General features: G+C 39.9%; 1 protein-coding gene across 1 annotated transcript in view; it reads right to left on the reverse strand.

The window, feature by feature from the left end:
- Positions 1-1,191: 1,191 nt before the first annotated feature.
- The window catches only part of PDCD1LG2 (programmed cell death 1 ligand 2), a 59,403-nt gene continuing 37,946 nt past the window's right edge, over positions 1,192-22,648 (reverse strand). The window contains exons 4-5 of the mRNA XM_007946338.1: positions 14,865-14,999; positions 1,192-1,208 (exon numbers count right to left, since the gene is read on the reverse strand). Coding sequence (XP_007944529.1) covers positions 1,192-1,208; positions 14,865-14,999 — 152 coding nt within the window. The remainder of the gene's footprint in view (positions 1,209-14,864; positions 15,000-22,648) is intronic.

Genomic DNA, 22,648 nt, shown 5'->3' on the forward strand with positions numbered 1-22,648 from the left:
CTTCCGTAGTGATACTGCCTCGGAAACCCAAGGAGGGGTGGCTATGAGTCAGGTCCGACTCGATGGCACACAACAACAACAACAATGTATACATATATATATATATATATATATATATATATATATAGTTGTTGAGAATATGTATAGCAAAACATCCACAAAACAATTCAACAGTTTCTACTTGAACAACTCAGCAATACTGATTACATTCTGAGTTGTACCATTACCATCCTCCTTTTCTGAGTTGTTCCTCCCTCATTAACATAAACTCATTGCCCCCTAAGGGACAATCTAATCTTTCAAGTTGCTGTTGTCAGTTTGATCCTGTATAGATAATTTTTAAAAGAGCATAATACTCAAGCCACAGGGTTTTCATTGGCTGATTTTTAAAAAATTTTTATTGTGATTTGGATGAAAGTTTACAGAACAAATTCATTTTCCATACAGCAGCTCACATACACTTTGTCTCATGACATTGACTGAAATTTCCCAAATGCAACAGCTCCCCTCCCACTTCCTCCCCATAGTTACCTCTTCCCTGTGTCCTTCCCTCCCATGCATTCCTGCCCCCCCAGCTGTCTTCTTGTGTATACATAGTCCTTCTATTCTCCCATGCTTGATCTCTCCAAGGAATATATCTACCTAATGTAAATGTTCAGCTCATATGCCTGTCTTTTGTTTGCCTGGAAGCCACAAGAGTGGGTTCAGTTCCAGACCTGAAGGGTGGCTAGGGGGCTATAGTCTCAGGAGTTCCACCAGGCTGTCAGATCAGCAAACCTGGTTCCTTTTTTTTTTAAATGATTTTGAGTTTTGTTCCACATTATTCTCCCACTCCATCCAGGATCTCCTACATAGATCCCTCTCTGAGTGGTTGACAGTGATACTCATTGGCTGATTTTTTTTCAGAAGTAGATTTTTCCAAAACTCCTTTGAGTGGAGTCGAACCTCTAACCTTTCAATTACCAGCTGAACACATTAACTGTACTATCCAGGGACTCTGCTCAGGAGTACAGACTGACCAAGACTGGATGACTGTCCTAGGACTGTACAGCTGACAACATCTTTGTTCTCCAAACAGGTTATTGAGCGATGTGAGGTCACAAGAATAAGCGCTGGCTAAAATGCCACTGAACAGGAAGACACCACACCAGCAAACCATTAAGTTGCCCTTGGGCATTATTAGAACAGTGTTTATTTCTTAATTCGAGCTGGGAGAGAAAAAGAAGTGAAAAAGAAAAGCAAAGTCATGCCTACTCACAGCTCTGTTCACGTCTCTCTTTGTTATGGTGACAGATCTTTCTGTTGTGTCTGAAAAAGAAAAATCCCAGTGATGGAATAAGGTTATTAAGAAAATTGTTCTGTTTATAGACTAAAAGATAGCAGAACACAAAGTAAATCCAAATAAATCCACCTATATGGTCCAAATATGCACTGATTTGGAACCTCAGGCTGGGTAATGTATATTGAAACCCTACCCTTAGGCAAAAAATGTGAAATAAGAAGCAACCTCCCTTCCCCATTCCTTTGTCTTCCCCTAACTCATGGGGGCTCAGAGGCTAAAAAAAAAAAAAAAAAAAAAACCTCACTGCCATCCAGTTGGATCCGACTCATAGTGACCTTGGGTTTCTGAGTCAGCATCACTACGGAAGTAGACTTCCCAACCTTCCTTCAGAGGAGTGGCTTTAAACCACCAGCCTTCTGGTTAGCAGTCAAAAGCCTTAGGCACTATACCACCAGAGCTCCCTCAGGGGCTAAGGTCCTGCTAATTTGGATATTCAACCCAGGAAATGGTTCCAGAATTATCTCCTTTCTCTTCCCATTTGGTCTGGACTTCCACTTCCTTTCTGCCAGCCCTGGCAAAGAGCAGAGGAGCTGATCAATTAATTCACATTAAGGTGTAAATGATAGATATGAATCAGACACTAAGCTCAAAGTAACTCAGGGATAGAAGCCCAAGTTCACTTAAGCTGCTTTCTATCAGGTTTCGGTGTTCTCTTCTCTTAGCCCCAGATTTCATATATCCTATCCCATTCTGATTCTCTTGCAGGACTTGCAGCCTATCTCCTGCCAAAGTCTTGGTCTTAAACCCAGTCAATCCCTAGTTCTGCTTTTGCAGACGTACACATTTTTCAAAGAGGCAGAGAAAGAATGAACAATTACAAGTTTCCTATAGTGCCTAAGGCATTTGACTGCTAACCAGAAGGCTGGTGGTTCAAACCCACCAGCCACTCTTCAGAAGGAAGGTTAGGCAATCTGCTTCCAATAGTGGTACCACCTCGGAAACCCAAGGAGGGGTAACTATGAGTTGGATCCAACTCGATGGCAGTGCGTTTGTTTGGTTTTTGGTTTTTGGTTTTTATGTACCAGGGAGAACTTTTTTTCCCCTTAGATTTAATTTGCATTTACCCTGACATAAAAAAGCCATCTCAGAGCAGTCAAGTGATTCGCACAGTCATAGATCAGAGGGCAATGCCAGGTCCAAACCTAGTCTTCTAGCCCAGTTTAAAGCTTTGTCCAGTTTCAGTAGTTTTCAACCTTCTTCCATGATGCACAAGCTTTTTGTGCAGGGTAGGCAGATAGCTACACATGTATCTATGCATGCCAGGCAAGAAAGCAGATCCCAAAGCAAATGAGTTAGAGTTCATTAAAAACAAAGAACAATTTCAACTTCCAGTAAGATGGCAGAATAGACAGATGAGCTACACAGACCTTCAACAAAGAAAAGAGAAACCAATTGACACAGATACAGAAGGTAATCCTGGCCATAAGCTTTGAAAGGAAGGATACAAAAGTGGATTAAATACCAACTAGTAGAAGAACCTGAATGAAAACAATGAATAAGAATAGAAATAGAACTGCAGATTATTAGCTATCCTGACGGTGTGGCCAGTTTGAATATTTACAAGTGTTATTAGGACCTGGGCCAGTAACCTAAAAATCTGTCCTGCTCACCAAGGGTTGCACGGACACTGCACTGGTGGCTGACTTCTAAAAAGGGAAGTAGTAAAGAAGAAGACAACCTGAGCTGTAGACTTTCAGCTGTCCAGAGGCCACAACCATTTTGAATATTTACAAGTGGTGTGGTTGTTTTGGATATTTAAAGTGGCAGTGTTTAGATCCCAGCAACCTAAGAATAACTCCACTTGCTAAGAATAGCACAGGCAACCACACTGGAGGCTAACATGTGGAAAGGTTCTTTTCTTTCTTTCTTTCTTGTGATTCTTCCCATCCCTTGTTTTCTTTTTGCATTTTTCACATTGTTTTTTCTCATTATTCTCTTTCTCTAGCTCAGTTCTCTTATTCTCCCTTCCCCAGATGCTGTGGTTTTTTCCTCCCCTCTTTTTTTATTTATATTTCTTTTGTCTTTCTAAAGTATTTATTTAAACATTTCACCTCATTTATTACCTTTCTTCTCCCCTCCCTTCTCTTTTTAGTGATTGTTCCTATATGTTTATGCAGTGTGTGTTTTTTGTCCTCACTTTTACTTTTTTTGGTGTTTTTTTTTGGATTTTTGTTCTTGTCTGAGTGGAAGACTGCAGCCATGCCCATACGACCCAACTATACCCACACCTCCTGTAGCCGCCTACTGAGTAAGGACCACCACATGCTTCTGCACCAACTGGCCAATGATAAATGACAGCCAATACAAGCCTGACTCACCCTTATTCACAAACAGCTAACAGAGATCTGTGCACTCTCACTCTCTATCACACCCACCAAGAGACGGTGGAGAGTGCATAAGAGCTGCTAATGAGCAAATAGAGGAACACAGTGCCTTGCTTACTCAGATACATCCAAACAAAATGAAGAAAATGAAAATCTTGGGTGAATCACTCTAACATACAATCACCAATTAAATATAAATACAACAATGTCACAATGTCTTAGAGACAAGGGACCATCACAGGCCACACAAAGAAACAAGATAAAGCAGTAGAAACAAGGGACCAGGATACCAACCCAGAACACATCCTTGAGGAAGAAGCAGCATTGGAACTCCCTGATAAGGAATTCAAAAGAATTTTATTTAGGTTTCTTCAACAAATTAAGAGACAGATCAAGGAAGACACTGACAAAACTAAGAAAAACTCAGAACTCTAGAATAATTTTGGAAGAAAAAATGACAAAATAAATGAAAAAATTAGCAGTGATACAAAATCTACAGATAGAAATCCAGAAGTAGATAACATATAGAATGGCCAAGGGAGTAGAATTGAATCAATGGAATACAGAATTAGTGAGATTGAAGACTAATACTACTTTGGTAAGGGATCAATCAGAAGAAAGATCAAAACAAAATGAAGAAAGCCTAAGGTTCATGTGGGATACAATCAAGAGGAATAACTTACATGTAATCAGAATTCTAAAACAGGAGGAGATAAATAAAACCACAGAGAAAATTGTCAAAGATTTTTTGAAGGGAATTTCCCAGATATGATAAAAGAGGAGGATATATCCATTCAGGAAGTCCAACGAACCCCAAACAGGATACACCCCAAAAGAAAATCACCAAGACACATCATCATCAAACTCACCAAAACCAAAGATAAAAAAAGAATCCTGAAAGCAGTATGGGAAAAATGAAAAGTTACATGCAAAATGCAGCCAATAAGACTAAGCTCTGATTACCTGGCAGAAACCATGAGGCCAGAAGGCAATGGGATGATATATATAAAACCCTGAAAGAAAACAAATTGCAACCAAGGATTATATCCTGAGCAAAATTGTCCCTCAAATATGATGGTGAAATTAGGACATTTCCAGATAAGCAGAAACTAAGGGAATTTGTAAAAATCAGACCAACCTTACAAGATATGCTAAAGGGAGTCCTTTGGACAGTGTGGTAGTTATGTTTGTGTGTCAACTTGGCTGGGCCTGGTTGAGTGGCTGGCTGGGCAGCTGGTGGTAGTTATTCCCCATGATGAAACTGGCAATCAACTCCATGGTGGGATCTACCAAAAGCAGCTGAGTAGCTGCCTTTGGGATGTGGTCTGCTTTCTGTATATAAGGAGAAGCCTTGGGAATGGTCTCTAGCTTATGGCACACTTAGACCCTGCATGTAGCTGTGTCGTTATTCAGCAGCCTGCCATGCTCTGCCGACCTTTGGACTTAAAAATGGACTTAAAATTAATGGCCTGCCGTGTGATTTGGTAATATCAGGACTGTGCCTTTTTATTTGTCAACCTTGGGCTTGGCAGCCTCAGCAGCTGAGTGAAGAAAAGCCTCTAGCTTCAGTGGGCCGGCAGCTGGAGGCAGAGCTGAAGCCCAAGGCTGAGGAGCTTTCACCCAGTCCCTAGAGTCTGGCACTTTGAACTTGGATTTAAAGCCTCCAAATTGTTAGAGAATAAACTCCTGTTTGTTAAGGCCATTCCATCTGTTGTATATTCTTGTCAGAGTGGCACTAGGTAACTAGAATAGACAGAGTACCAACAGCAACAAACAACAGCTGATGATTAACACACATGACGACATAACCCAGAAACCAACACAGTTGTAGAAGTAGCCAAAGTAAAATAAACTTTCATCACAGAAAACTATATGGAACAAAGAAATCAACACTACCACGAAAAACACATAACAAAATGACAGCAACAAATTCATACTTGTTGATAATTATAGCGAATTGCTTAATATGGCCCTTCTAGCCTCCATTTTGTGATGTATTGTAAATCCTAATCCCTATGCCTGTTTAGGATGGGATGTATCTTGACTCCCACCTTGCTGGAGGATGTGATTCTAGTTGCTTCTCTTAGCTTCTTTGAGGGTATATATGTGAATGTTCACTCTCTCTTGCTCTGGTTCTTGTTTGGTTCACCATCATCTCACCCGTGCTTTCAATAGTTTCTTGGTTTTTCCCATTCCCTTCCTGGACTAATTTCCTGGTGACCAGCAACCATAGAGGCACTTCTTGTTGTTCTGACACATTTTTTCCTTTCTGGGTAGGCCCTGAGACTACCAGTTGTGACTCTTATAAGACTGTATCTGAGCTTGACTCAGTGTGATCAGAGCTTCACTCAGTGCTACAACCTAACCCTACCTTATTATCCCCTGCCATTGCAGCTATTGCTGATAACAACAACCTAGGGATTTTAAGTCTTGCCCTCTCCTTATCACTCTGTATTTCCATATACATGCAACTAGCCGAGTCCTCCGGAGATAGGTCCACCTTTCCTAAATCCCAAAAATAGCTTTTGTCTTGGGTAACTGATCTCAACAAAACAGCTGCTTCAGTCCATGAGTGTTTTTTATCCCAACCAGAAGCCAAAGGTTTCCTTCTCTCCCATTTATCTCCTTTTCCTCAAAACCACATATTTCAGTGAATCTGGACTATCGCAGGGAACCCCACCATTCTGACACCAACTGTTTGAATAATTTCTCCTAGGGAGATCAGCACAAGGCCAGTCCCTATGAGGCAGAAGTTAAAGATGTCCCAAATGTCCAACTTTTCCAAACTGCTGTGCCACTTCATCATCTCTGACATCAACTCCTCTTCCTCCCCTCAATAATCTCTCTCTCATCTTAGCATTTCATAGTTTTCTGTAATGTTTCACAGAACTCACAAACTCTCAAGGAAATGGCTCACATGGTGATGGTGGAGGCTGGCAGGCTGGCAGGCTAGCAAGTCTCAGGTCTGTGGGTAGATCTGGAAGATTCTCCCAACTCTTGTAGTTGCAGGGGTTGGTGAGCCCAAATCAGCAGGTCCAATGATGGCTGCTGTCTCAAGTCCAGGTGTGAGGTGATGGTGAACCAAACAGAACTGGAGTAAGAAAGAGCAAACTTTCCCAGAGCATTCACATGTATACCCTCAAAGCAGCAAAGGGTGGTGACTTGAGTCACACCCTCCAGTAAGGCGGGACTCAAGATACATCCTACCCTAAACAGGCATAGAGAAAAGGATTAACAATCCATCACAAAATGGGTGTTGACTTGAGTCACACCCTCCAGCAAGGTGGGACTCAAGATATATCCCAATCTAAACAAACAAACAAACAAACAAAAAACCTCATTGCCCTTGAGTCAATTCAACTCATTCATAGTGACCCATCCTTGGGTTTCTGAGGGTATCTCAACTGAAGAAGATTGCCCAATCTTCCTTCTAAGGAGGGGCTGGTGGGTTTGAACCACTAGCTTTCTGGTTAGCAGTCAAATGCCCTAGGCACTATGCCACCAGAGTACCTATAAACAGGCATAGAAAATAGGATTTACAATACATCAAAAAATTACCCTGAATGTAAATGGATTAAATGCACCACTCAAGAGATGAGAGTTGCAGACTGGATAAGAAAACATAACCCATCAATATGCTGTCTGCAAGAGACACACATTGGAGACAAAGACAAAAATAGACTAAAAATCAAAGATTGGAAAAAGATGTATCAAGCAAATGGCAATCAAAAATGAGCAAGAGTGGCAATATTAATTTCTGATAAAATTGACTTTAGGAGAAAAAGCACAGTGAGAGACAAGGAAAGACATTATATAATGATTAAAGGATCAATTGAACAAGAGGACATAACCATAATAAATATCTATACACCCAACAAAAGAGCCTAATATCCATAAATCAGAATTTAACAGAATTAAAAAGACAAATAGATGAATCCACAGTGATAGTAGACTTTAATACACAACTTTCAATGAAAGATAGAACAACTGGGAAGAAACTCAACAAAGACGCAGAAGAACTGAACAATACAATCAACCAACTTAACCTTATAGACATCTACAGAGTGCTTCACCGAACAATAGCACAATATACATACTTTTCCAGTGCACATAGAACATTGTCCAGGATAGGTCATATGTGAAGCCACTAAGCAAACCTTAATAAATTTAAAAACATTATAACACTGCAAAGCACCTTCTCAGATCACAATGCTATAAACTTAGAAATCAACAGTAGGAGAATCAACAGAAAAAGAGCAAATGCATGAAAACTGAATAACACCCTCCTTAGAAATGACTAGGTAATAGAAGAAATAAAAAATGAAATAAAAAATTCCTTGTATCAAACAAGAATGAAAACAAAACATACCAAAATCTTTGGGATATAAAAGCAGTGACCAGATGGCAATTTATAGCAATAAATGCACACATGAAAAAAGAAGAAAGAGCCAAAATCAACACCTTAGACCAACATCTCCAACAATTACAAAAGAAGAAACAAAAAAAACAAAGTCACTGCCATCAAGTTGGTCCTGACTCATAGCAACCCCTCCTTGGGTTTCTGAGGCACTATCTCTACAGCGCTAGGTTGCCTGATCTTCCTTCTGAGGAGTGGCTGGTGGGTTTGAACTGCCAGCCTTCTGATTAGCAGTCAAATGCCATAGGCACTACAGCACCAGAGCTCCCTAGAAAAAGAGGAGCAAAAAAAAAAAAAAAGAAGAAGAAGAAGCCTATGGTCATCAGAAGAAAAGAAAAAATAAAGATTCAAGCAGAAATAAAAGAAACAAAAAATAGAAAGACAATAGAAAAAATCAAGAAGACTAGAAGTTGATTTTTTGAAAAGATTAATAAAATTGGCAAACCACTGGCAAACTGAACAAAGGAAAAGTGGGAGAGAATACAAATAACATGAATAAGAAATGATTTGGGTGACATCAAAAGAGAACCAACTGAAATAAAAAGGATACTATGAAGAACTGTACTCCATCAAATTTGAAAATCTAGAAGAAATGTACAATTTTCTAGAAACATACCACTTACCTAAACTAGCACAGACTGAGACAGAAAATTTGAACAGACCCATAACAAAAAGAAGAAATTGAACAGGTCATAAAAAAATTACCCACACAAAAAAAGTCCTGGCCCAGATGGTTCATCAGAGAATTCTACTAAACATTCAGAGAAGAACTGACACCAATCCTACTCAAACTATTCCAGAACATAGAAGAGGATGGAATTCTCTCAAATTCATTTTATGAAAAAAGCATAACCGTCATACCAAAACCAGGCAAGGATATCACTAAAAAGGAAAACTACAGACCAATATCCCTCAGGAACATAGACCCAAAAATCTTCAACAAAATTCTAGCCAATAGACTCCAACAACATATAAAAAAAAATAATGTTGTTATTGTTGTTATGTGCCATCGAGTAGGACCTGACTCATAGTGATCCCTCCTTGGGTTTCCGAGACAGTATCACTACAGAAATAGATTGCCCCATCTTCCTTCTGAGGAGTGGCTGGTGGGTTTGAACTGCCAGCCTTCTGGTTAGCAGTCAAGTGCCTTTAGGCACTATGCTACCAGAGCTCCTAAAATCTATCTATCTATCTAGCCACATTATGATTAAGTGGGATTTATACCAGGTATGCAAAGATCGTTCAACATTAGAAAAGCAATCAACATCATCCATCATATAAGTAAAGTAAAGGAAAAGAACCACATGATCACATCAATTAATGGACAAAAGGCATTTGATAAAATCCAACACCCATTCCTGATAAAAACTCTCAGAAAAATAGGAATAGAAGGGAAATTCCTCAACATAATACATGACATATATACAAAGCCAACAGCCAACATCATTCTCAATGGAGAGAAACTGAAACCATTCCCCTTGTGAACAGGAACCAGACAAGGATGCCCTCTATCTCTTCTTCTATTCAATATTGTATTTGAAGTCCTAGCCAGGGCGATAAGGCAAGAAAGGGAAATCAAAGGTGTTCAAATTGGTAAGGAAGAAGTCAAATTATCCCTATTTAATGATGATGTCATGCTATACACAGAAAACCTAAGAGACTCAATCAGAAAATTACTGGAACTAATTGAAAGATTTAACATGGTGGCAGGATACAAGATCATCACACAAAAATAAGTTGAATTACTCTACACCACCAAAGAGATTGCTGAAAAGGAAATCAAAACCATTTACAATAGCTACCAAAATAGGAAAATACTTGGGAATAAATCTTACAAGGGACACTAAAGACATGTACAAAGAAAAGTACAAAACACTACTTCAAGAAACCATAACAGATCTATATAAATGGAAGAACATACCATGCTCATAGACATGAAGATTGAACATTGTGAAAATGTCAATTCTACCCAAAGCAATCTATATAGTCAATGCAATTCCAATCCAGATCCCATCAACATTCTTTAAGGATAGGGAAAAATCAATCAAAAACTTTATATGGAAAGGAGAGACCTTGATAAGCAAGGCACTGTTGAAAAAGAAGAACAAAGTAGGAGGTCTCACACTTCCAGATCTCAAAATTTACTATACAGCCACAGTAGTCAAAACAGCTTGGTATTTGTACAACGACAGACACATTGATCAGTGGAATAGAATTGAGAACCCAGAAATGTATCCGTTGACCTATGGTCAGCAGATTTTTGACAAAGGGCCAAATCCATTCAATGGGGAAGAAGAGATAATCTCTTTAACAAATGGTGCTGGCAAAACTGGTTATCCATTTGCAGAAAAATGAAATAAGATGCATACCTCACACCATAAACCATGTATAAAAACTAACTCCAGATGGATCAAAGACTTAAATGTGAAATCTAAAACTATAAAGTTCCTCAAGGAAAAAATAAGGGCAAACTTGTTGTTGTTGTTGTTATGTGCCATTGAATCAGACCCAACTCATAGTGACCGCTCCTTGGGTTTCCGAGGCAGTATCACTATGGAAGTAAATTGTCCCATCTTCCTTCCAAGGAGTGGCTGGTGAGTTTGAACCACCAGCCTTCTGGTTAGCAGTCAAGTGCCTTAGGGGGCCCTAATTTATGGCATAAATAGACTATCAAGCATAACCCAAAATGCACAAAAAGCAGAAAATAAACTAGGTGATTGGGACCTTCTAAAAATTAAACTTTTATGCGCTTCCAAAGACTTCTCCAAAAGAATAAAAGGAGAACCTACAGATTGGGAAAAAAAAGTTCAGCAATGACATACCTGACAAGGGACTTATCTCTAAAATTTATAGAAAATTCTAACACCTCAGCAACAAAAAGACAAAGAACTCAATTTAAAAATGGGCAGAAGACATGAATAGACACTTCACCAAAGAGGATATTCAGGTGGCCAATGAATACATGAAAAAATGTTCACGATCATTAACCACTAGAGAAATGTAAATCAAAACAATGAGATACCATCTCACCCCAGCACTAACAGCAAGACAGAATATAACAAATTCTGATGAGGATGTGGAGAGATTGGGACTCTCATGCACTGCTGGTGGGACTGTAAAATTATACAAACACTTTGGAAAGCAGTATGGATACTTCTTAAAAAGTTGGAAATAGAAATATCATTTGATCCAGCAATCCTTTTACTAGGTATATGTCTTAAAGAAGTGAGTGCCGGGACGAGAACAGATATATTCACACTCGTGTTCATCACAGCAGTATTCACAATAGCAAAGAGATGGAAAGAAGTCCCCATCAACAGAAGAATGGATAACCAAACTATGGTACATACACACAATTACATAATATGTAACACTAAAGAATAATGTAGAATCTGTGAAAAAATCATGGGGAAAGACCAGTATTACTGGTCTGATAGAGCCTGGGAGACCTCGAGACTACGCCCTCTAGTTACCCTTTAGGTCTAGAGTTGAACTCACTTCCATGGCTTCCAGCCAAACAATAGACAGGCATATGAGGTGAACATTAGGTAGAAACACTCCTTAGAGTGATCAATCGATCAATTGTGGGAGAACAGAAGGGCAGTGTTTGCACTGGGAGATAGCTCAGGATGGAGGTGGGGAGTACATGGGGAGCAAGGACACAGGGAAGAGGTAACTATGGTGAGGAAGTGGGAAGAGAGCTGTTCCACTGTGGGCAATTGCAGTCAATGTCATGAAACAAAATGTGTATGAAATGCTGTATGGAAAATTGCTCTGTAAACTTTCACCCAAATCACAAGGAAAAAAAAAAATAATAATTTGCAAATATTTTCACTTAAGTCTCTTACTAGTACCAATCTCTCTCAATTGCTATTGGGACCTGAACTACTGCAGACTGTGTAGTGAGGTACAGACACCCTGGGATTTGGGATGAAGGAGGTTAGTCTCCTTTTTACCTCCACATCATTCATCCAAAAAGAGCAAGGACAGATGACTTGAGCCCTCAATTCTGAAGTGATTTAGAGCTCCTCAGCCCCCAGGCCTGGAACCTTAGTCTAAATAAGGTTTTTCCAAGAGTTGTAGGGGAGGGCTCCAGGAGAGAAAAAAATAATTGGCAAAAGATAAGACTTTAATGCACTGCTTCTGCCACTGCCCTTTGAGGCCATAGATTTGCAGAAGTGATTCTATTTAAAAGTCAACCTTGTGTGGAACATGGCCATGTAATTCCTTCTCCTTAGGTTGAATCTTCTCCCCTTCCATTTTCATTCATTCTCTCACTCTCTCTGCTCTTTCTCTTCCTTCTCTCTGTCCCCTCCTCCTTCCTTCTTCCTCTCTCTCTCTTCTATATACAGTTCTTTAAATTCTACAGTTAGGTTTTTGTGGTCAGTGCCCACACTTAATATATACTTAGGTGTAGTAGTTATGTTTGTGTGTCAACTTGGCTGGGCCTGGTTGAGTGGCTGGGCAGCTGGTGGTAGTTATTCCCCTTGATGAGACTGGCAATCAACTCCGTGGTGGGATCTACCACAAGCAGCTGCCTTTGGGTCAATGGTCTGCTTCCCATATATAAGCAGCAGCTTTGGAAATGGTCTCTAGTTTATGGTATGCTTGGACCCTGCATGTAGCCATGTCTTTCTTGAGCAGCCTGCCATGCTCTGCCGACCTTGGGACTTGAATTAATGGCCTGCCATGTGGTTTGGTAACATCAGGACTGTGCCTTTTTACTTGTCAACCTTGGGGCTTCACAGCCTCAGCAGCCAGCTGCTCTCTGAGTGAAGAAATGCCTCTAGCTCCAGTGGGCTGGGAGCAGGAGGCAGAGTTGGATCCCAAGGTTGAGGGGCTTTCACCCAATCCCTAGAGCCTGGCACTTTGAACCTGGACTTAAAGCCTCTAAATTGTAAGAATAAACTCCTCTTTGTTAAGGCCATCCCATTTGTGGTATATTTCTTGTCAGAGCAGCACTAGGTAACCAGAACATTAGGGCAACAGACAAACAAAGCATCAAGTTATTTCATGACAGATGTGAATATAGAAATTATGACTGTGAATATTGGCTAACAACTTCCTACAAGCCCCAATCCTCAAATAGTAACTGCCCACACTCCTACTAAATTATTTCCAGATGTCATTTTCTTTTCTATCGACAAGCCAAGTGCAGATCTTGGGGGAGCTTCTGGGTACTGAGAAAGAAACAATTTCAGAAACCATCATATAGGCCTGCAGACGTTCCAGAGGTTTTGCAAGCAGGGAGCTTCTCCTAGGACAACAAGGTAGACAAGTGAACAATCAGATCCTCTGTCCCAGTGGGCACAATGCCATGGGATTGAGTTAAGGAGATACAACCAGGTGACCTCAGTGTACCGCCAGCCAGGGACTCTCTCGCCTCCAAACAGCTTCACAAACCTTCCTCATTTCACTATGCAACCAGGTGATGCAGATTCCTGGGGGCAGGGAAGGGGTAAATCTGGAATGGGAAAGGATGGATAAGAAGAGAAGGAATCCCCAAACAAGTGCCCATCATCCTTCCCACTAGTCAAACCCCACCCAGCACAGAGCCGTCTGTATTGCCAAAATAACATTTGTGAAGGAGCTCAAAAGAATTAGGTGCTTGGCATAAGGTGAGACTTCTGCAAAAGCTACAAGGCTAGACTCCATTTTTATTGTCTACTGCTAAGGGAGCTCTGGTGGCATAATGCCTAAGGCATTTGACTGCTAACCAGAAGGCTGGCGGTTCAAACCCACCAGCCAATCCTCAGAAGAAAGGTTGGGCAACCTACTTCTGTAGAGATACCACCTCAGAAACCTAAGGAGGGGTCGCTATGACTTGGATCTGACTCAATGGCAGCGAGAGAGCGAGCAAGTGAGTGAGTGAGTGTATGACTGCTTATTCTGAGCTGGTCTTCAAAAGTCAGCTAGCTAGCATACCTAGGGAAGGCTGTGGGGTCCCCTCTCCTCCTTCCTCTCAAGGGGGCTTGCTCCTGGGAAGACCATTCACTTCTAAAACCCATAGATTAAGTTGTTTAATGCCTCAAACTTTATGATTACCAAGACAATGCTTAAGGCATCTGGCCATTGTCTTTTGTCTTGTCAGAGAATGATTTTGTAAATGTCAACTAATCATTTATTTTTTTTTTCTTGTAAGTGCCTAGATTTTCTGTATTTAAGCTCTGTGAAAATTTCCTTTTGGCAGAGCATTTTGTTGAATTGTCATGAAGTGCTTCCCGATTTGGAATTGCTTTGTTCCTTCAATAAATTCTGGTTTAATTTTAACAGAAGCTCCAGTTTGCTCTTTGATACATTGCTCCCATGAGGCTGCAACTTCTTGCCTCAACCAAACCAAAAACCAAACTCACTGCCTCAAGTCAGATCCAATTCACAGCGACCCCTCCTTGGGTTTCCTAGGCAGTATCACTATGGAAGTAGATTGCCCAACTTCTGAGGAGTGGCTGGGGGGTTTGAGCCACCAGCCTTCTGGTTAACAGTCAAATGTCTTACGCACTAGGCTTCCAGAACTCCCATTTGGCTCAACAGACAAAGCAAACTATTTTAGCCTTGGAAATGAAACATTCCCTAAAAAATATGCAGTATAAGGCATGTGGCTGCCTGAAGATGAGTTTAAGGGGAAACTTCCAGGAAAAATTCATCTGGAGAAGACCAAGGAGGTTGATAAGCCCTGGATTTAGCATGAAAATAGGAAGCCACAGGCCTGCTGCACCAAGCCAGAAGCTTTCATGCTGTGGGCACTGGATAAACGTGGTGACTCTGAATCAAACTGACTTACCTCTTCTACAAGACAACTTTCGGCAGAGCCTTTTTCTTAGGACTGTCATTGCAGCTATGAAAACTAGGGCAATGAGGCAGGTAGGGATGAAAATGTGAGACAGTGGAGTTGTTGAGTCCTCAGATTTCTTCTGATCTGAATGAACGAAAAGCACCAGAATCTCATTACATGGGGGTTTAGGCTGGCCCTCAGTGGGTTATCATCACCAACACAGCTAATGAATAGTTAGCATTTCCTCTGGGGGAAAAAAAAAAAAAATTCCAGTTCACTGCTATCTAGTTGAATCTGACTCATAGTGACCCCTCCTTGGGTTTCTGAGGCGGCATTTCTATGGAAGTAGATTGTCCAGTCTTCCTTCCGTGGAGTGGCTGGTGGGTTTGAACCACCAACCTTCTGATTAGTAGTCAAATGCCTTAGGCACTATGCCACCAGAGCTCCATTCTCTCTGTATGAGAGCTTAAATTCTAAAGCACTTGGGGTTGTGAAAGGTTGTAGTTTATAGTGCTAACTCCATTTTGAGGCTTGACATAAGTTTCAGATGCTATTTGGTCTCTTTCTGACCATTAAACCATCATCGTGGCTATGCTCTGACAAGTTAAAGACAAGCTTAGGGAGGAAGTTATTGTTGTTATGTGTCGTGGAGTCGACCCAATCATAGTGACCCTTCCTTGGGTTTCCGAGACAGTATCATTATGGAAGTAGATCTCCCAACCTTCCTTCTGAGGAGTGGCTGGTGGGTTTGAACCACCAGTCTTCTGGTTAGCAGTCAAGTGCCTTAGGTACTACACTACTAGAGCTCCCTCAGAAAGAGTATATTTGAAAGTAAATTATTGTTGTTGTTGTTATGTGCCATGGAGTCAGCCCCAACTCATAGTGACCCCTCCTTGGGTTTCCAAGGCGGTATCACTACAGAACTAGGATTGCTCAACCTTCCTTCCAAGGAGTGGCTGGTGGGTTTGAACCACCAGCCTTGTGGTTAGCAGTCAAGTACCTTAGGCACTATGCTACCAGAGCTCCTAGAAGGTAAATTATATTCTCACAAAGAAACAGGGAACTTGCCTGAGAGTGTCCTTTTCTAATTTAAATTAAAATTGGGATCTTAGTATTGTTTAGCAGCCACCTTGTGACGAAGACTCAGGTTGCAAGGTCATGAGTCACAGCCTATCTGGACCACCACCTAGCCAGGCAGTCAAGGCCCAGAACCAGTCCTGTAACCATTTCCTATCTTCAAATCCCAATCATGGTCTTTACCTTGCTTCTGTAATCCTGCCTGTAACAGTGATGAATCTATCTACCACCAACCCTAAGTTTGTGATGATTTAAAATCATATATAACTAGCCACATGGCTATCACTCAGCGGAGTCCATTCAGCTTTCTCAGGCTGATGGTTTCCCTCATCCGGGATGATTGTCTTTGTTTTGTCTTTGTTCTGTCCAAGGCTTAAGGAAAGTATCTCTATTTAACCTGCTTGAATTCGGGGTCTCTTTTCCCCTAATACAGAATGCATAGTCATGGAAATCCAAAGCCATCTTTTCCATATAGGACCCCTGGGGGTCAAGGATCAGATAGGTACCAAAGGGATCTCTTGCACCCCACTGTCTCTGCAAACTCCAGGGACCCTATAAGGTAAGCACTCTTGGATTTTGATGTTTTGGTGAGCCTTTCTGAGACCTTATTAAGTCTTGCTGCTGTGTGTAGGTTTTTCTTTTCCACGTGAGAGCTCTTAATACTCTCTTTCCATTTATTTTCATATGTTTGAAAATTGTGTTTTAGCACCTCTAGAAATATTTGGTTATACCTGCAGATTTATAAATTTCAAAAGAAATTATACATTTGACCTCTGGCCTACATGCTGAACCCTGGCCTAATAAGTTTTTCTTTGCCATTTAATTTTTTCTTTTCTCTTTCTCTACTTGTCTCTTACAAAGGTTTTGTTTTGCCCCCATTGGTGGCAGTGGTGTGGGGTTTTGGTTTATCTTTTGCAAGAGGTGGTTTGTCTCTACTGGTGGCAGCACTACGAGATTTTGACTAAAAGTATGTTTGCAAAAGCTTTGGTCTATTCTTTGCAGATTCGCATGATACCTAGGTTTTGTGCACATCTAGGTGAGGGTTGCTCAAACGCAATGCTTCACTCTCCTTAGATGTTGCCATTTGATGTTTTTTGTATGTGTACTATTTCTTGCAAGAAATATCTGCAGCAGGGGATTTGGGCAACTCCTGGCCTGTTTTATAGAAACTTTGAAACACAAGTTGTTGCTTGGTAAGATGGGGAAGGCCATGGTCAGGCTGGACCTTTTCCGAGTACTCCAGTGGCTTACATATATAAGCATTAGGGGCTCCTTTGCTGTTTTATACATTAGACATTTGGCATATGATTACCAAGGAATTCTTTAGAAAGTCAGTGGCCACTTTTAGAACAAAGATTGTTGGACTGAATCTAAGAGACATCTCTAGAAATTTTAAAATCAGTTGACCTAACTGAAACAGCTTGACATTTGATAGCTACCCGTGTATGCGTGTGTGATGCCTTGTTTTGTGTTGTGCTGTTTTAAGAATGTTACACTGTTGTTCATTATAAAGTGAATAAGAGCACAGGCGTTGTCAGTCTGTTGTTTAAACTGACTTCAGAGACACAGTGAATGTGATTTTTCACTAAGATGGCTCTACTTGGACAAAATCTGGGGTAGGTCACCTGGAAACAGGACTTCTGTTCTAATCTAAAGAGCATTAGGTCTGGTTTCCTTTATCTTCCTCTGTGCATCGCCAAGAGGTTGCTCTAAGCTTCAGCTCCAAATAAAACTACTTCTTGCGGCTATTTTATGAATTAGGCTTTCAGAAGCTACTCTAAGAAACTTTAATACAAATTGGTTCATTTGAAAAGTGCACTGAAAAAATTGCTTATTTTCATTGGTGTAACAAGGCCTTAAAAGAAACCAATTATTCCAAGAAAATCTTATAAAGCATGCAAAAGATAGAATTATGAATATTCATATACGTAACTTTTACCTCCGGATGATATTATTAAATCAGATAATATTTCTTCAAAGAACTTGCTCAAATTTGGTCTAATAATGAATACATGAATTAGTCCTAATATTACAAAGAATTAATAAAATAAACTTATTTTGACAAAAATTATGACAACCTTGAAGATAAAATCTTTTGAAATAACTTAAGTTAGATATTATAGAATACATTTTATTTAAGGAAAAGAAGTAATATGTTTTAAAGTGAAACTAGTAACTAAATTGATTGCCTTTTGTCTTTAACAAGGAGCTCTGGTGGTGTAGTGCCTAAGGCATTTGACTGCTAACCATGAAGGTTGGTGGTTCAAACCCACCAGCCACACCCAGGAAGGAAAACTGGGCAATCTACTTCCGTAAAAATTTACTGCCTCCACTCATGGCAGTGAGTTTGGTTTTGGTTTTTGAGTTTTGTTTTTAACATGTAAATGAATTGGTAAGATCTATTCGTGTCTTGGGAGCTGTGGTAGCATAGTGCCTAAGGCACTTGACTGCTAACCAGAGGCTGGCAGTTCAAACCCACCAGCCACTCTTCGGAAGGAAGATAGGGCAATCTATTTCCGTAGTGGTACTGCCTTGGAAACCCCAGGAGGGGTCGCTATGAGTCGGGTCTGACTGACGGCACATAACAACAACATTCTTGTCTTTGAACGTGAGACCAGGTAGGAGGGAAAGGCAAGATCCCACTTCTTTAGTCAATATTTGAGGGAAGCTTTTAAAATGTTGACAATTTCAGACAAAAGAGAATAAGGAAAAATGCTATTTTATTATACTGATCAGAAAATTTAGGTGGCTCCCCATCGTGGAGGATTATGGGCAGATTCTCTCCATTGCAAGAGAACTCTATAAAGCCAAAACAGATATTACACATGGGAGAGACTTGAAAAATATTTCCACTTCAAGGCAGAAGTTTGAATTTATATTCATAAATTAGTCATTTGGGCAAAAACGTAATTTCCCAAACTAGTTGGTACAATTTTAAAAGGCTAAATTTAGATTATATATATATATATGTAATTTCAAGATCTTTAGGTAATTTCCTAATAATTAAGTTAAATATTTGTTATAATTTAAAGTTAGTATACTTTTATTTACAGAGCTCTGGTAGCATAGTGCCTAAGGCACTTGACTGCTAACCAGAGGCTGGCAGTTCAAACCCACCAGCCACTCCTTGAAAGGAAGGATGGGCAATCTATTACCATAGCGATACTGCCTTGGAAACCCAAGGAGGGGTTGCAATGAGTCAGGTCCGACTCAACAGCACACAACAACAACAACAAACTTTTATTTATAGAGAAAGGATATATACATATTACGATGGGCTCAGGTATAGCAAGGATTGTGAGGCTGGCACAGGACCGGGCATGTTTCCTTCTGTTGTACTTAAGGTAGCTATGAGTCAGAGTGGACTTGAAGGCACCTAGCAACAACAACAAGAGAGTTGCAACAGACTGTTTAAAAGATTTATTGAAAGAAATTTACTTGCTATTTTGGTGGTTAAGTTTGTGTGTCAACTTGGCTAGGTCTGGTTGAGTGGCTAGGCAGCTGGATGTAGTACTTCGCATGATGAGACTGGTAATCAACTCTATGGTGGAATCTACTGTGAGCAGCTGTGTAGCTGCCTTGGGGAAATGTGATCTGCTCCTGTATATAAGAAACAGCTTTGGGAATGGTCTCTAGCTTATGGCACACTTGTGCCTTGCATGTAGCCGTGTCGTTGTTCAGCAGCCTGCCATGCTCTGCAGACCTCGGGACTTTCAATGGACTTGAATTAATGGCCTGTCATGAGGTTTGGTAACATCGGGACTATGCCATTTTATTTGTTGAACTTGGTTTTGTTAGCCTCAGCAGCCAGTAGCTGCCTAAGTGAAGAGATGCCTCTAGCTTCAGTGGGCTGGGAGCAAGAGGCAGAGCTGAAGCCCAAGGTTGGGGGGCTTTCACACAGCCCCTAGAGTCTGGCACTTTGAACTCAGACTTCTAGCCTCCCATACTGTGAAAGAATAAACTCCTGTTTATTCAAGTTATCCCATTTGTATTATATTCTTGTCAGAGCAGCACTGTTGTTTTTGTTGTTATGTGCCGTCGAGTCGGACCAGACTCATAGCGACTAGGTAACCAAAATAGATATGGTCAAATTTTTATCTGTTTGACTATCCCATTTGTTGTATGTTCTTGTCAGAGCACCACTGTTGTTGTTGTTGTTTGCTGTCGAGTTGGCCCCAACTCATAGCGACCCCTCCTTGGGTTTCTGAGGCAGTATCACTATGGAAGTAGGATTGCCCAACCTTCCTTCCGAGGAGTGGCTGGTGGGTTTGAACCGCCAGTCTTCTGGTGAGCAGTCAAGTGCCTTAGGCACTATGCTACCAGAGCTCCCACTAGGTAACCAAAACAGATATGGTCAAATTTTTATCTGTTTGACTAAAGTTCAATAGGAGCTCTGGTAGCATAGTGGCTAAGACACTTGCCTGCTAACCAGAAGGCTGGCGGTTCAAACCCACCAGCCACTCCTCGGAAGGAAGGTTGGGCAATCCTACTTCCGTAGTGATACTGCCTCGGAAACCCAAGGAGGGGTCGGGGCCGACTCGATGGCGCATAACAACAACAACAAAGTTCAATAGTTCCAAATTTTTAGGAGTTTTAATGATAAGTAGCATATAAAACACCAAATCGGGTCTCTTATAGTTAAAGTAACATTTTTCTTTCATTATTAGTTTAAAGAATTAATTCATTCTTTTTGTAATTTGGCCTCCAAGGCAAGGAGTAATTCCTGAGACAGACCAAGCAGCAGGTTTTGAAAATCATTAAGGTTTTTATTTTTGATATTTTTAGTTAAATAAGTTAAGTATTGTTTCTCAGTATTTTACAATAAACTCTGACAAACTTCATGAAAAGCCACAAGAGATTTTTACAAAAAGAGTGCTATAAAGTTTATTTAATCGCTTATAGATTATCTAAGTGTATTTATTGTCAATTTAAGAGAAGTGACTGATTTTCTTTTAGTTTAAAAATTTATATTAATATTTCCTCTTTTATTTTTGCCTAATAATCAAATACATAATATTATGTCAAAATATTAGTTATTTTAATTGCTGCTTTAGTCACAACTTTTCTTTTGAAAGCAGCATTAAAGAAGCCAGTAGGTTTAACCGTAAGAGTTACTTCACTTACCCATAGAGTTGAATTCAGATGTTTAGAGTCTTGTGGCTTTTACATATAATATTAGAGTCAAGATAATATGTGTGTTATTTCAAGGTCTTTGAAAATAAGGTTAATCATTTTGTTTGGGAATATTCTCATCTAACTCTTCTTTTGATTTTAAACTGACTTATTTAGCTTTACATTGGTTCTATAATTAATTTTCCATCAAATTTCTCACTCAAAAAATCTTTGTGTGAATTAACCATGACTATGAAGGTGGGACTACTTCCATAGTGATAATGCCTCGGAAACCCAAGGAGGGGTCGCTATGAGTTGGGTCCAACTTGACGGCACATAACAACAACAACAACAATCTTAAGTTTTGTCACCTACGGAAAAATTTTGCTTTATTGACTTACTCAAATGCTTGACCAAAATATTCCAGCTGAAAGATGGAGTATATTGGACTCATGGAAAGGATTATGATATTTTGAACATGGATCCTACTAGTTTGAATATGATTTCCAGAACTCTGGTGTAGAAGGTGACAAGTTCACAGATTGCACTGCAACTGATTCAGAATCTCAGGAAAGAAAATTTAACTACACAGGACTATATGAACAGAAAAATTTCTATGAGATCTATATAGAAATATTACTAATGTTTTAATATTCTGTGTTTGGGTATAAAAAACCATTACTTCCCCCTTTCTCCTAAATTCTCAAAGGAATTTGCTATTTTCACCTGCAGATTTTGACTGGTTCTTATTATGCTATTCCTAGGTGTAAGGCACTTGACTGCTAACCAGAAGGCTGGCGGTTCAAACCCACCAGCCACTCCTCGGAAGGAAGGTTGGGCAATCCTACTTCCGTAGTGATACCGCCTCGGAAACACAAGGAGGGGTGGCTATGAGTCGGGGCGACTCCACGGCAAATAACAACAACAACAACAGGTGTTTATACATAATCAATTAACCAACAACAACAATAACAAAAAAGAAATATGAGAGGAATCTAAAAATCAAAAACCAAAAACAAGGCTATGAGAAAATTCTTAAACAAAATAGTGCTATCAGCTACTGAAATAGCTGGTTCTTGCATTAAAAGTAGTAATATAATCATCAGACTTTAAATGAGTTTAAATAATCTAACTCTGACTCGAAGTTTCTATTGATAAATTTAGCAAAGTTATAAATACCGTAACTAGAGAAGTGTTTGGAATTCTAGCTAATAATTTAAAAAAAAAAAAAAAAAAAATTCCTACTAAGTCTCCAAAGGAACAGCTTTACACCTTAATGGATGAAATTTGCTATGTCTATTAATACAAAATCTGATGTTTTAAAGAATGTCTTTACAGTGAAGCCACATGAAAACAGTTACTGATACTGTTTATATATAAGCAAATGCCTTGTGGAACTTGTTTCCTTGGTATAAAGATCTTATGATTTTAGTTTTGTGAATTATTTCAGCAAATTAACCTAATAATGCTTCCAAATTTCTAGCATTCATGGAAATTTGGATAACCTACATGGACCATTGACCTGAGGTGTCCTTTTGAATCCTGAGTCTTGAAAATACATGACTAAAAGTCATTTTTGAGTTAAATAATGGTTCTGATAAACC

Source organism: Orycteropus afer, unplaced genomic scaffold (assembly GCF_000298275.1).
Source record: "Orycteropus afer afer isolate SDZICR_OR568_19922 unplaced genomic scaffold, OryAfe1.0 scaffold00156, whole genome shotgun sequence".
In the NCBI taxonomy this organism is placed as follows: Eukaryota; Metazoa; Chordata; class Mammalia; order Tubulidentata; family Orycteropodidae; genus Orycteropus; species Orycteropus afer.